The sequence below is a fragment of the Dipodomys merriami genome, unplaced genomic scaffold (assembly GCF_024711535.1).
Source record: "Dipodomys merriami isolate MVZ:Mamm:240054 unplaced genomic scaffold, mDipMer1.0.p SCAF_1, whole genome shotgun sequence".
NCBI lineage: Eukaryota > Metazoa > Chordata > Mammalia > Rodentia > Heteromyidae > Dipodomys > Dipodomys merriami.
In genome coordinates, this window is record NW_027202270.1 from 115,500,238 (window position 1) to 115,514,946 (window position 14,709).

At 40.1% G+C, this 14,709-nt stretch overlaps 1 protein-coding gene across 9 annotated transcripts in view; it reads right to left on the reverse strand.

Moving 5' to 3' along the window:
• The window catches only part of Trim9 (tripartite motif containing 9), a 115,220-nt gene that overhangs the window by 35,707 nt on the left and 64,804 nt on the right, over nt 1-14,709 (reverse strand). For all 9 annotated transcript variants that reach the window (XM_070028136.1, XM_070028127.1, XM_070028119.1 and 6 more), the window contains exons 4-5: nt 3,290-3,400; nt 2,080-2,233 (exon numbers count right to left, since the gene is read on the reverse strand). In XM_070028136.1, the coding sequence (XP_069884237.1) occupies nt 2,080-2,233; nt 3,290-3,400 (265 nt within the window). The remainder of the gene's footprint in view (nt 1-2,079; nt 2,234-3,289; nt 3,401-14,709) is intronic.

The window sequence follows — 14,709 nt, forward strand, 5'->3', positions numbered from 1 at the left end:
GTTAGGTGACCTGGTTCTCCATGTCTGAGAGAGAGCACTGCTGTGTGCCACAGGCTCATACCCCTAATCCTAGCTACTCAGGAGGCTGAGATCTGAGGATCAGGGTTCAAAGCCAGCCAGGGCAGAAAAGTACCTGTGAGTCTCTTATCTCCAATTAGCCACTCAAAAAATTGGAAGTGGAGCTGTGCCTCAAAGTGGTAGGGCTTAGCCTTGAGCAAAAGACCTCAGGGACAGCGCCCAGACCCTGAGTTCAAGCCCCATAACTGGAAAAAATTTTGTTTCTGACGTTGAAGGCGTGGCCTTGCCAATGCGCAAAGTGGCCAAGTTTGTGTTGTGGTCTCAAACCTAAAAAATGTTGTTTCTTTGGGAAAAGCTCTGCTTCCTATTTTGGGGGGGAGTTGGGTAGTTGTGGTGCTTGAACTCAGGGCCTGGGTGGGCAGTGTCACTGAGCTTTTCTGCCCAAGGCTAGCCCTTCCACTTTGAGCCACAGCCCCACCTCCAGTTTTTGAGTGGTTAACTGGACATAAGAGTCTCATGGGGACTTTTCTGCCCGGGCTGGCTTTGAACTGTGATCCTTAGATCTCAGCTTCCTGCAGAGGTAGGATTACAGGTATGGGCCACTGGTGCCCAGCTAGAAACAAAAAATTTTAATGCTCTGAATTCGGAGTCATTTTCTTTAGTTTTAAAAATAAGATGATTCAATGGTAGAGATGGAGTGGGGTTGGTGGAGGGGAGAAATAAATGGAATACATTTGCTGGTTGTTCTTTTTGTTTGTCCTAAGCCGGCCAAGCTGGCCTTAAATTCACAACCCTGCTCCAGTCTCCTAATTGCTGGGATTATGGCATTGCTCAGCTCTCCAATAGTTGTTTGTGCTCATTGTTGTGGTGGTTTTATGAATCTACATATTATAAAATAGCACAGAACTTCACATAGACTGTACAAATGTCAGCTTCTTGGTTTTGGCATATTATAGTTCTGAAAGAGCAGGAGGACTTTTCCTTGCTATTTTTTTTTAAATTTAATTTAATTTTATTTGAGAACATACTATACAGAGGGGCTACAATTACATGGGCAGGATAATGCATACATTTCTTACCAAGCATTGCAGCCTCCTCCTTTGTTTACCCTTCACCTCCCTTCCCAGCCTCCCCCCTCCCCCCACCCTTCCTTGCTATTTTTTAACTTCCTGTGGATCCATGTTTTGAAATCAAGGATGAGAAAAAAAATATTCTTCCAATGGACATTAACAATACTATCATAAAGTATTGTTGCACAGTTGGTCTGAATTTTCATTTTTCTTTGAATGAGTTATTTTCTTAAAATAAATTAAGTACTTGTACTTCCCTTTAGTCTTCATCCCTCAGAATCTCAAAGAGACTTTGTTGTACCCCTCAGTTATATAAACTACCTTTAAAATTTATCTCATAGTTTCTTTTTCCTTCTAGGCTTGTACTTCCTGCCAGATCAGAGGCCAGTTGTGATTCTCTCAAATTCTCATGGATCCAAGACCAAATGTTACTATCTTTATCTTACATGAAGATAGTTAACTCTGGACTCCCTCATTTATATCACTGTTTCTGGTTACTATGTGTAATAAGGTTTTCTTTCTTTTCCTTTTTAAAACAACTATGTATTTATTTATTTAATCTTTAGGTAGTTGTACAAAGTGGTTTCAGTTCAACATGTCAATTTATGGGTACAATGCATCTTGATCAAGGTCACCCCTTCCATCATTCTCAACCATCTCTTTCATCTTCGCCAGTCCCCTTGTTATACATAAAGGCTTTCTTTATGTGCAGTGATGTTCTTTTTATCCTTGCCTTTTTTCATGTCAGCTGTTCTCTGTTGCTGAGTATGTGGAAGCTAAGATTCTCAGAATCAAACGTAGAGTTTTATCTGAATTTATCTGATATGCTCAGAGGTAGATGACACAGCCACAAGGAGACAGTTTCATTACCCGATGAGATAGGAGTCTCTTCAGATTTCTGTAACATTCATCACAGGGGTAACTGACCCTGCTTCAAGCACCACCATCTATGAGGAATGATGCTCTCTGACTAGGCAATGCAAGCACATACCTTTCACCTGTACAAAGTCCAGCTGGTGAATAGACTGTAGCAAAGGGCTGTTGTCCAGACTCAAGTCAAAGTCGGTGGTCATCCTGGGGGTGAGTGTGCCTTTCCCCCACTGATCCTCAGTCAGGTGCACTCTTCTTATGAGGGCATCAGAAATCTATACACATCAAAGACCACAGCCTAAGAAATGCAGCACCACACTGGGACCACAAGATTGTTCCTTGACTGTCTCTCTGGGAATGCAACGACCGTGGGATTCACAACCTCCTGTCTCATGGCCATTGATGAAGAGGATCCTAGCTGACTGGAATGATACACAATTTATCTGAATACTTAGGTGAGTGAGAGGTAGGACACTATAATTAGGAAGTGTTCGTTGGTCTTATAGACAAATGTGGATATATGATCATGGGATTTATGACTTTTCCCCTAAAATCCAACAACTGTAAAGAATAATGTCATGCTAGTGATTAATCCTATTACAAGATACAGATTGAGGCTTCCATTTTGAGCTATGGGTAGCCTTCTAAGACTTGGGAATGAGTTTAACAAATTAGCTTCAAGTGGTTTGGATATGGACTTTCTTACATTTTAACACACCATCTTTTTGTAGTTATCACTTTTATTCTTTGGAGGAATCTTTCATTGCATGCATTCAGTGGCCCTCTCATTATTGACTAGTTTAGTAGAGTGTGAGCTATAAGAATCTACAAGTCCCTTAACAAAAGGTTCCATATCACTGGGCTCAAACTTAAGTAAAATCTAGCATACATCATCTTAGCATTTAGTTAAAACAGTTAACACCGAAAAAAGGGAGAATGCAAAACAAAAAAGCCTTCCCTACATTTTAGAAATCACCGACTTACTGGCCAGTAGGAGGTGACTTGCACATTCAAATGTTTTTGGCTGACAAGCTTTCCAAGAGATGGTAATGGAGATCAGTTCTTAGGCAAAGCAATACTCTACACAGGAAGAACTTAAAGGGAATTATGTTTCATGATTAAGCACAAGATCACTTCCATTTCTTAATCTTATCAGCACTCTTTGGAAGTCAGTGGAGTTTGCTTTGCAGGTATCCACATACCCAATGCAGCATGAAAGCAGGACCTTTTATTGAGTTACCTATGCTTTGCCAGCACTGCTGGATGTCCCATTTATGTGTCCTACACTCAGTCCCATAGGCCATCTGGAATCTGAGGCCAAAACTACTTACCTGCAAAAAGCCACTGGGGTCATTTTCCTTAATCACCTCCAAGCAATATTCCATGAGACCTGTGGTCTGGCGTAATTTCACTGTGCAGTGAGAGATCTGATCTCGAACCACCTAGCATTAATGAGAAACAGAATGGTCCACAATGGTTGAGTAGAAGAGAAACAAACTGGATCTTGAGAATGTTTCTTCAAACCAGATTTTAAGAGCATTATGGAAATGGAACTGAATTTATTTGAATAGTTTGTGGCAAGGTCCACATGAACAGTGACTCTAGAAGACAGACTGAAGAGGCTTCGGGAACCTAATAACAACAGGACCCAACAGAAAGGAGCACAGAGGTTGGGATCCTGTGATCCCTCTATAGGGATCTTCTGGGAAGAGGACTCTCCTGTGAGCTGCTCTGATTCATGGGTAAAGATGCTACAGCTTTCCAATGAGTGGCTACAGAGTTGTATAACACTGCCACCCACTCTTCCCACCTCTGCCTGTCCTTCTAAAGACATCACCATCTGAACCCCAGGGGTGTTCATTCTGATGTATTTTCATTCACTGGGATGGAGGGCCCATGTGGAGTTTGTGGGAGATGACGCAATGAACTTGGAGAGATGATAAATGGATGAGAATAACCCACTTAGAATTATTGCCCTCATTCTAGAACTCACTTTCATAGGCTGCCCCATTTGGCAAGCTATGTCTGCTTTAGCCTAGATAGGCATCTGTCAAAGCCTGCAGTTTTGCCTCTAGGAAGTTGTCTTTGCCTGTTGACAAACTCATGACATACTCTGAAAAGTTTCTTCCTTCAGATGTGTTCGTCTTCCTGTCCTCTGCTCAGTGACCTGCATCCTGAATGACTTTTGAAGCAGAGAAGGAAACAGATTTTCCAGGAACCTTAATGACTTTCTTCTTTGATATGTATACTACTTTGCAAAAGCCTTAAAATATCCAGCTATTTGTATTTTATAGATAATTACTAAAACAAAAGATAATTACTAAAAAGGATGGTAATGATAAATATTAAAATGTTTTATATTAATATTAAAATATTAAAATGTTTTCTGTCACTTTTTAATTGTAAACTAATTTTCCATTAAAGATGACCTGTTTTCTGAAATAATTGGGAAGTAAATGAAAATAAAGCAAATAACCTCACCATCCTACTGTAACTTTTTTTTTTTTTTTGGTTGGTTGTGGGGCTTGAACTCTAGGCCTGGGCACTGTCCCTGAGCTCTTCAGCTCAAGGCTAGTGCTCTACCACTTGAGCCACAGCGCCACTTCCAGCCTTTTCTGTTTATGTGGTGCCAAGGAATCAAACCCAAGGCCTCATGCATGTGAGGCAAGCACTCTACCTCTGAGCCACCCTTCCAGCCCCCTACTGTAACTTTTTTAAGCAGTTTGATATTTCCTTTCAGTCCTTTTATTTTTTCTGAAACTCCACATACATTAAACACCATATCACAGGCATTTTCCATGTAGCCACCATGAATAAGTCCTTTTGGCTACATACATAGCTCATCAAGTAGGTAATCATAATTTAATCATTCCTGTTCCTCTGTTATTGAACCTTTAATTTCTTCCTAATAATGCATTCACTCATTGTTTCTGTTTACTTATTTTCTATTCTTCTATTGTGGGAAAAATATAATAAAATATCCCAGTTTTGACATTTTTAAGCACACAGTTCTGTTGCACTAAGCATATGCACATTAAGTATAACTAACCACTGCTGACCTCCAGATGTTTTTGTCTTCTAAAACCAACATTGAAATTCTATACACACTTAGGGTCAGAAAGGTTCAGTCTACAGGTTATATAAGAGCCAAGAAGCCATTTCGTATATGATGAGAAATATATGTAAGCTTCTCATTGGCTGCCTGTAGCCCATGTACTAGTATTCATAGTTTCAGATGGCCTAGTTATAAATACCTAGATGGCCCTTGGCAGATAAAAGGTTCCCTATCCCTAAAGTTAAACTACAACTCTGTATTCTCCTCCTCTAGCAACTGCAATTCTACTCTGTCCTTATAAATATGACTAGGCTAGAAACCCCACAGTGTGATAGCACAATAATTTATTCTTTTACAACCTGATAATTTCACTTAGTATAGTATTTTAAGGTCTATCCATGTTGTATCCATGTGTGAATTATTTTCTGTCTTTTAAAGACTGAATACTATTCCAACATATACACATTCCATATTTTGTTTACATTTCCTCCTGTTTCAAAAGTTGCCTCTGCATTCATTTGATAGTATCCTTTGAGGCATTTTGATGAAGCCAGTTTACCTTTTTTTTTTTGCTGTTCATGATTTTAGTATCATATTCAAGAAATCACTGCCAAAGCCAATATCCTTAATATGCTTATAATTTAAGATCTTAAAGTCTCAGTCTTTGTTCCATTTCTAGTTGATTTTTGTATATGGCATTAGGTAAGTGTTTAACTTCATTTTTTGAAAAAGCAGTACTACATTTTGGACTCAGGTCCTTGCACTTGTCAAGTAGGTAATCTTCCCATCAAGCCATGCCCCCAGCAATGATTTTTGCTGGTTATTTTTCATGCACAGGTAAGTGCCTGGGTATGACCTAACTATGTTAGGTTTCTTGGTAACTAGGATAACAGGCATATGCCACCATATCCAGCCATTTGGTTGAGAATGGATAATGACCTCAACAATCTTAGCCTCCCATGTAACTAGGAAGATAGATGTGAACCACTGGTTCCCAACCTTACAATTTTTTCACATGTGGATATCTAGTTTACCATTTGTTAAAAAGATGGTTCTTTCCCCATTCAATGACTGGTACCTTTGTGGAAAATTATTTGAACATATACATGGGAATTTATTTATGGACTATTCTAGTCCAGTGGTCTATATATTTGCCTTTATTCCAGTACCACATTGTTTTTGATATGGTAGCTTTGTAGTGAGTTTTGAAGACAGACGTCTGAACAATCCAAATCTGTTCTTCTGTTTCCATGATTGTTTTGGCTATTTAGGTCTCTCAGCTTTCTGACAGATGACTTGGTATTGCTTTTTAACTTTAAATAAGAAATTAGAGAAAGAACAAAGTGTTAGATTAAAAGAATCTATTAGAAGCTGGGCACTAGTAGCTCATGCCTGTAAACCCAACTACTGAGTCTGAGAGCTGAGGATTGCAGTTTAAAGACAGCCCTGGCAGAAAAGTCCATGAAACTTGTATCTCCAATTAACCACCAGAAAACCAGAAATGGTTCTGTGGTTCAAGTGGTAGAGGACTAGCCTTGAGCTGAAGAGCTCAGGGACAGTGCCCAGGCCCAGAGTTCAAGCCCCACGACTGACAAAAAAAAAAAAAAAAAAAAAAAAAAAAAAGAATCTATTAGGATTGGCAAAAAAACCAAAAAAAACCTTTGATGTAAAGGTGATTGTGTGATTGTGTGATTGTGTGTGTGTGTGTGTGTTTAGGAGGATGGGGATCAAGTTTAAAATTCACTGGTTTAGCTAGACACCAGTAGATCACACCTGTAATCCTAGTTACTCAGGAGGCTAGGACCTGAGGATCATGGTTCAAAGTCTGCCAGGGACAGCACCCAGGCCCTTAGTTCTAGCCCCAGGACTGGCATGCACGCACGCACACACACACACACACACACACACACACACACACACACACACACACACACACACACACACACACACACAACTAAAATTCACTGGTTTAGTTTGGCTTATAACATGCTTGCAGCCCCCACTATTTGGGAAGTAGAGATAAGAGGAATATCTGTTAAAGGTTGAAGCTATTAAAATTAGCAAGACCTCATGTCCACAAATAAAGTGGACATGGTGTGTGCCTATGGTACCAGCTTCATAGGAGGTTTAGGTGGTAAAATCACTGTAAAAGGCTGACCTGGGGGGAAAACTTGAGACTCTATCACAAATAATTAAATGGGGCAAGGGTTGGCTCAAGTGGTAGAATGCCTGCTTAGCAAGCTTGAAGCTGAGTTCAAACCCTAGTAAGGCCAAATAAAAAAGAATCACTGATAAATTATTACATCTAGTATTTTTTTATATTTCTGACAACCACCATCACCATGTTTTGTTCTGAGCTCAAGAAATTACAAGTTAATTTAATTTTCCCACCAAATAAAGAGGACGGTTAGGCATCTGCTTCTTGGGGAGAAAGTTCTAAACTTGTTCTACAAGTAAAGCTTAGAAATGCAAGATATGTGACCAATAAGTAATTCATTACTTCTTCCTGCTGCATGAGCCATTATTTTGATCTTATATTTTAGTAGGCAGCGCATCCCTGTGGCAGTGACAACTTTAGTGTCTTAATGGCATTAGCCCTGTTACTATTGGTCCCCCAAGCCCAAACAACAAGCCCAGACTGGATCTGAATACAGTCACCCAAAGAGAATCTGCTTTTGGAACAAAACAGAATGAATTGTGTTTAGTTTCTAAATGATTCGGCTTCATAATAATCTAATGCCATCCATGTATTGAAATAAGTACATCACTCAGTCCTTACACATCCATAAACTTTTTTGTCAAGCAGGGCTGGGGGTAGGGGAGATGTTGCTTTCTGAGTGTTGGGGCTCTCTGCCTAGTCTTGAGAACCTTCTTTGCTGATAGTGAATTCCAGCAGGCACTTGCCATTGGCTCCTCTATTCTAGGCCTTGGCTACTGGGAAGAACTCAATGTCTTCCCAGTTCTGGCTTTTAACTGCCACTGTTGCTAGGATAGATTTTACTCTGCTGTTTTACATTTTAATCAGCCATTTGGTAAGAGTCATAATAGTCTGTGATAAAACTCAGGGCTAAAAATTAAATGAAAGGGTTCTCAGAACCATATTTTTGGGGTGCACTGTAGTTGATTTCCAGTTTTTGAATTAATTGAGCAAGATTTCTCACCTTATAGAAATCAGCCAGATAATTAGGCCTTTTAAAGAGTTGAAATATTTTTTTCTTCTGATTGAGAGACTTTTATCAGCTATTTACAAGCTACCTTCTGCAACCTGTATTATTCACACTCACTTTTTATTACTGCTTATTTTTGTACTCGTGTTTCTATGGAAATCAGAAGTAAGACCATGCCATTTTTCTTCTTTGAATTACACATTTATGTGCTTTGGCTCTGGAGCCCCAGAGAACCCCTTGGCTCCATGTTTGCAGCTGGCACAACTCAAGAGCTCCTTTTGTTAGGAACTGCTCAAGTCACAGGAATGACACAAACAAGGACAGACTTCCTGCTATCATGACTACTGGAGCCTAAGCTAGTTCCCACGGAAGTAGTTCATATTTCAAGGAAAGCTTTCAAAAATTTATCAGTAGAGCAGCCATCTTTTCTGGATGGCATGTGCCCCATTTTGTTAAGTGGCAAATTTAAAAAGGTCTATTCTTGAGTCAGGATATGACATAGACATCTATTTGGAAAAGGAGAGTCTGAAAATGGACTGTTGTCCATCCTTTGAATTCTCAGACTTTCTCAGCAGCACGAAGTGAGTCAGGAGAGCTTGTTAAATACAAATGTAGGTTTCTTCTGCCTGTTGACAACCACATTCCCATCACTGACAAGCCAGACTTCTTCCTTCAGTCAGCTAGTCTCATCTAACCATTGACTAAGAAGAATTTTGCTACTTTATACAACTTTGGCCTTGACAACTTTCTCCCATCTCCATTCACCTCTTCATTTCACATGGGGCTCTTCAATATTTTCCTTTCTTTATTCTTTTTCTCATCATGGGATGTGGAGGTTTAAGACTTATAAATGGTTAGTCTAAATAAATGTTCACCCTTTCTCTCCTATTTCAAAAAATTCTTTCCTAAATATAGTGCCTTTCAATCACAGTTTAAAATGTTTTCTCTCCGGGGCTGGAAAGGTGGCTCAGTGGTAGAGTGCTTGCCTTGCATGCATGCGGCCCTGGGTTCGATTCCTTAGCACCACATAAGCAGAAAAAGCTGGTAGTGGTGCTGTGGCTCAAGTGGTAGGACGCTGGCCTTGAGCTGAAGAGCTGAGGGACAGCGCCCAGGCCCAGAGTTCAGGTCCCACGACCAGCCAAAAAAAAGAAAAAAATAGTTTTCTCTCCAATGAAAAAGGTAGTCCTTTGTTGTTTGCTTGTTTCTGTTTAAGGCACAAATAAAGATGCAAATGTTAAGGATTTGTTCCCCGTAAGTTTTGTTGGTAGATGGTGGTTGGTGGGGGAATTTTTTTTTCAGGGGGAGGGAAAGCTGGTACTAGGGCTTGAGCTCAGGGCCAGGGTGCTTTCCCTTAGTTTTTTCACTCAAGGCTGGTGCTCTACTACTACCACTTCTGGATTTTGGTTAGTAAATTGAAGATAAGAGTCCCAAGGACTTTTCTGCCCAGGCTGACTTCAAACCATGATCCTGAGTAGCGAGGATTAACAAAGAACCACCAGTGCCAGGCAGTGGAATTTCTATGTGTCCCACCAGGTTCTGAAGCATGATAAACAACTAATGCTAAGTAGTGACTCATGTGAATTAAGGGTGAAGTGCTTTGGCTATGGATTATTTGTAAAATAAAGAACTTTCTTAATTTTTTTCCTTGAGTAGAGTATTATCTACTTTAGAGGCATCTAAAAAAAGGTATTATCATTTCTTATATATCACTATTCTCCCACAGAGTTCCAAGCAAATATTTTCTTCCTCATTCTCTGTTTATCTCCCTCTGTATAAGTGTTTTCATTTACCTACCCAGGCAACTGATAATTTCAAAGACAAGCTTGGAGCTTTGAGTTGTTACTCAAGAAGAGGATCATGTAGGCCTATTAAATAAACAAAACAGGTATTTGTTTTAAAAAAAAGTCTTGAGATTTTAGCAGTAAAATTGCAGGTCTTCTCAGCAAGCACTGAGTGAAATATACAAAGCATGGAGTTTTGTGTATAGAAATTATATCTTTATATAGAGAAGGTAAGGAAGAAATGCAAGGTAATGGGGAGAGAAGCAGTTTGGTAAAGTCCCACCTACGAGAGAACATCTATCACTGAGAGTTGGCAGCAATTGAAATGATACTATATGGTGTTTTGTAGGATGCAAGAGGTAATAAGGTACAGAGTAATACTTACTTCATCATCTTCAAAGTATAAGTTTGGTACCTCCTAAATGTACAAAGTGTCACTCATATTTAGGTGTAGGCAAAGAGTCTGAGGCTGTCTGTCATTCATTGGCATTGCCAGAGTGGGTTGGGGATTTTCGAGGGTATGCCCTTAATGTGTGAGAGCCTGAGCCGTGTCTGGTAGCTCCTTAGTTATTCCATAGAAACTCTAGGCACTGTCTCTACATGGACTTTGTGACCTTTGTTCCTACATGGTGGAAAGCAGAAGATCCCAGAATTTGTCAGACTCATTAATGATGGGCTTTAATCAGTCATAATGGTAGTTAAATTAGGGTTGGTACCTAGCAACTTCTGCTGATGGGCAGCTGAAGGTTTTAAGTTGCTCCAGGTGCCTATTTTTGTGATTATCAGCATGTCATTCAACTAATTCCAAATATGAGAAAGAAGAAATATTTTTCCTCTCCAGCAGCTTTCTGACATTTGCTTTATCTCTTCATGTTTTTGGAAGAGACTTGTGACATGAAGCATTTTTCAACCACAGGATGGCACTGACTATAATTTAAATTTCAAATAGGATTCCTAAAATTTGACCACATCTACACATGTCTCAAAATCTTTTTGCATAATAGCTTTTCAAACTTCTAAACTATTTTATAGCTTAATCAAAGGTTTGGAGATAATAACACCAGTGTATGAGTTAATTCTGTTATTACAAGTCCCTAGAAATCTTTCTTCAGTATATTGGAAAACATATCTTCAGTCTTCTCTCTCAATGGTAACAATAATAGCTAATATTTAATGAGTACTATGCTAAGTACTTTACAGTGCCCCAGGAAGTGAGAACACTAATTCTAGTATTTTATACATAGCTGAAAAAAAAAACCAAAAAACAAAAAAACTAAGCCATTAGACATGTCCAGCCTGGTAAACAACAAGGTATAACTTTGCACCCTAGTTTCTATGACATGGGATCTGGAGTTTTCTCTCATTCAGCAACATCTGGCCCCGCCCAACCACATCTGGGCTCTCAGAGTGTCACGATCAGTTTACTAAGACTGGAAATGTACACTCACTTTCCAGCATCCTGTGTCTTTTCAATTGCTCAAGGAGAGTTGCCAGAAAAACATACATACAACTCCTCTCTTTGTCAGCCAAGAGCAGCCACAGGGGACTGAGCCAAAGAGAAGCGGAAGAACTCAAGATCAGCAGCAGCACAGAGTGGCTGAGGCAACAAAGACAGAAAGAAGTACTGTGCTTGGCAAGGATGTTTGTAACAAGCCAGTCTTTTCTCACAACTCTCAGTAGCAACAAAAGTGACAAGAAAGGAAAAAAGGCAGGGACAAAAGAAGAAGGAGGGAGCCACTGTGGCCTGTATCAGTAGTCAGGCAGCAGCCACATTATTGAGGGCTGCTTTTAGAAGCAGTGACAGATACAATTGTCTGAAAAAAGAAGAGAAACCAATCACATCAGACAGAAGACAGAGCAGCTTTGCTGCCGTAGGGAACAACCAGCCACCTGTCTCTGCTTCTGCTCTCTTTGAGGTCTAGGGCAGGAGCTCTAGCCTGGGCAGGGTGAAATGGGGATTGGCAGGTTCTCTGCTTTGCATTCCCAAGGCATCAATGTGCCCTGCAGAGAGGTTCCCCAGGAGTAAGTCTGGAGGGAGGGAAAGAAGCCAGTTTCAGCTTGTATTAACGCCACTCTCATACAACTACATATGGATCGATGTCATAATTGATTTTTACATGGTTCCATTCTGCACAGGTAGCACTAAGCCAGGGCAACTGGGGACTTTTCATGACCATTGCCATTCTCTGATATGGATCCATTATGCCTTCTCAATCTTTGATTCCCTCTTTCTTCCAGATTGCAGCTGCCTTTCACTGCCCCGCCCCCACCTCCATTATAGAAAAGCTGTAGTGTCACTACATTCATCATGTGATTTATTACAAACCATTCACCATGCTCTGTATAATAGTGCCAGATAATGTTTGCAATGTTTTGTAAAAGAGATTTCCACTGAGGAAAAAGTTAAAAATTTTATATATAGATATTTAAAGGTTGCCCTATTATTTAGCAGAGAAAATTCCAGATGTCCAGTTCATTTTCCAAAGATATCTGGTTTTATTTAACACAGAGCAATGTGATTCAGAAGGTATTTTAGAAATTGCTATAAGAAAACTCTATTTCTGAAGGGTACTGGCATGCAGCAATGATGACAATTTTTTTTTTTGTCGGTCATGGGGCTTGAACTCTGGGCACTATTCCTCAGCTCTTAGCTCAAGGCTAATGCTCCACCGCTTGAGCCACAGTGCCAGTTCCAGTTTTCTGGTGGTTAATTGGAGATAAGAGTCTCATGGCGTTTACTGCCCGGGCTGGCTTTGAACTGCCATCCTCAAATCTCAGCCTCCTAAGTAACTAGGATTACAAGTATGAGCCACCAGTGCCTGGTTTGATGATAGTTTTTTTTTTTTTTTTTAACTGATGTTAGAGCAGAAGGTGGAAACAGGAAACGCCTATCCATCCCTCAGGACTAACTGGATGGAGTAATATAATACAAGCTGTGCTAAATACTGTCTTCTTTCCTGAAACCTCTGCCCAAATCATTGCAGGCAGGAAGGTGGTGGTAACTCATGTCTCTTGCAGTCTGGGATACTAATAACTCTTGCATTAGAGAATCTGTAACTATAAGTAATTCTATCCTCACCTGGAAGCTAGATCTTTACCTGTGCTGTAGTCATTTGTAGGTGTGGTTTGCTTCTTCCACTGAGTCAATTAAGTGTCCCTTCTTTCCCTATGTTTCTGTTGAGGATTGAGGTGTGCATTAGATTTAATGAAGGAAAGGGAAAGGCTGAGAGGATTCACAATCTCTGCCTTGTACTTCTACCTGCTATCAGCAGTGCAGTGCTGATTTTGGGCTCTGTAGCCAAGTTCCCAGCACACAAATTCTGTTTCCTTATACCAATTCATAATATCTTGGTGCTATTGCTTATTTATCTCTATAATAGGAGTGATTCAGCTGATCCTTATAGCACAATTCATATAGAATTGTCTCAAAGGGGGGAAGGGCGGTTGGAGGGAAGGAAAGAGGGAGAAAAATGAGGGAAGGGGTAACAAGTTAAACAAGAAATGTACTCATTACCTTACTTCTATAACTGTAACCCTTCTAATATCACCTTTGCAATAAAATTGCAATTTTTTTGAAAAGAAAATGTCTCTAAACTTCAGCCATTAAATGATTAAAGGAAGGACTTGGTGACCAAGAATGCTCATTTGTGTTGCTCTCAAGGCAACAACAGAATCATATGCTGTAACATTCATAAACTTTAATTCACATACAAGGTAGTTCAGATCTAACCTAAGTATCTTGGATGAAAATACTTTGGAGTAGAATCATTTTCCAGATTGTTGCAGCTAAATCTATTAGCTAGCTATCCACTAAACAAAACTTTCAGAAAATTATCTAGGTGAAAACAATACTGTTACAACATTTCTCAGTTTCGACTACATTTTAGGAATTAGTACAAGTTACCATGAATCACAGTTCTTTGGCCCTTCAAAACCAAATAACTTGATTGGAGACATTAGGAAGCAGAGGCCTAGAAACTGATGAACTGGACAAAGCAATGTAGGTAAATACTCTCCATTACTGGCACCTTGTAGATTACAAATGCTCAGGCCACAAGAAGTGTTTCACTAGGAAAACTCTAGTTCTTATTCCATCAGCTTTATGAAGGACCCATGTGGCTGAGGCTGATGTGCTCTCCTATAGGAGATCAAGTTCATCCTAAAATGAATCTAAGAGGGTCTTCTAGTTAGACTTACCACCACTAAACATTAATGACCACTCTGGAAGGAGCTAAATGATTGCTTTTGTTTGCTGCCCAAACCAACAGGATAGAGTTCCTTGAACATGAGCACTCTGGGTACTTTTCTTTACAAACGTACAGTTCATTGTGATTTTAAGATGCACAGTTTTATTTATTTAGGAATCTTCTGTCTCTCTCCTTGATAAAACTGTGCTAGTGCTGACCTCATGGGCAGCCAAAGAAGCATGACACTGTAAGCACTAAAGGAGGTCAGGTGGCAAACTTCATTGTAAGGTTCAGCCCTCATGAGCCCTTTCTGGCTTGCATGGACCTTGCTATTCATTTCCGCTCCTGGATGGGGAGCAGACTCCACCCTCCTCGCAGCAAAGTCTCCACCCAGTATCTGCGTTACCTAGGCAACTGGGACACCTGGAAGAGGTCACATCTGCATCCGCTGAGGTCACATCTGAATTTGATGTGGCCACACCCTTCTCTGCCCATACTTTAGATAAGGGCTAGCCCAGGCCCAGACTCTCTCTCTCTCTCTCTCTCTCTCTCTCTCTCTCT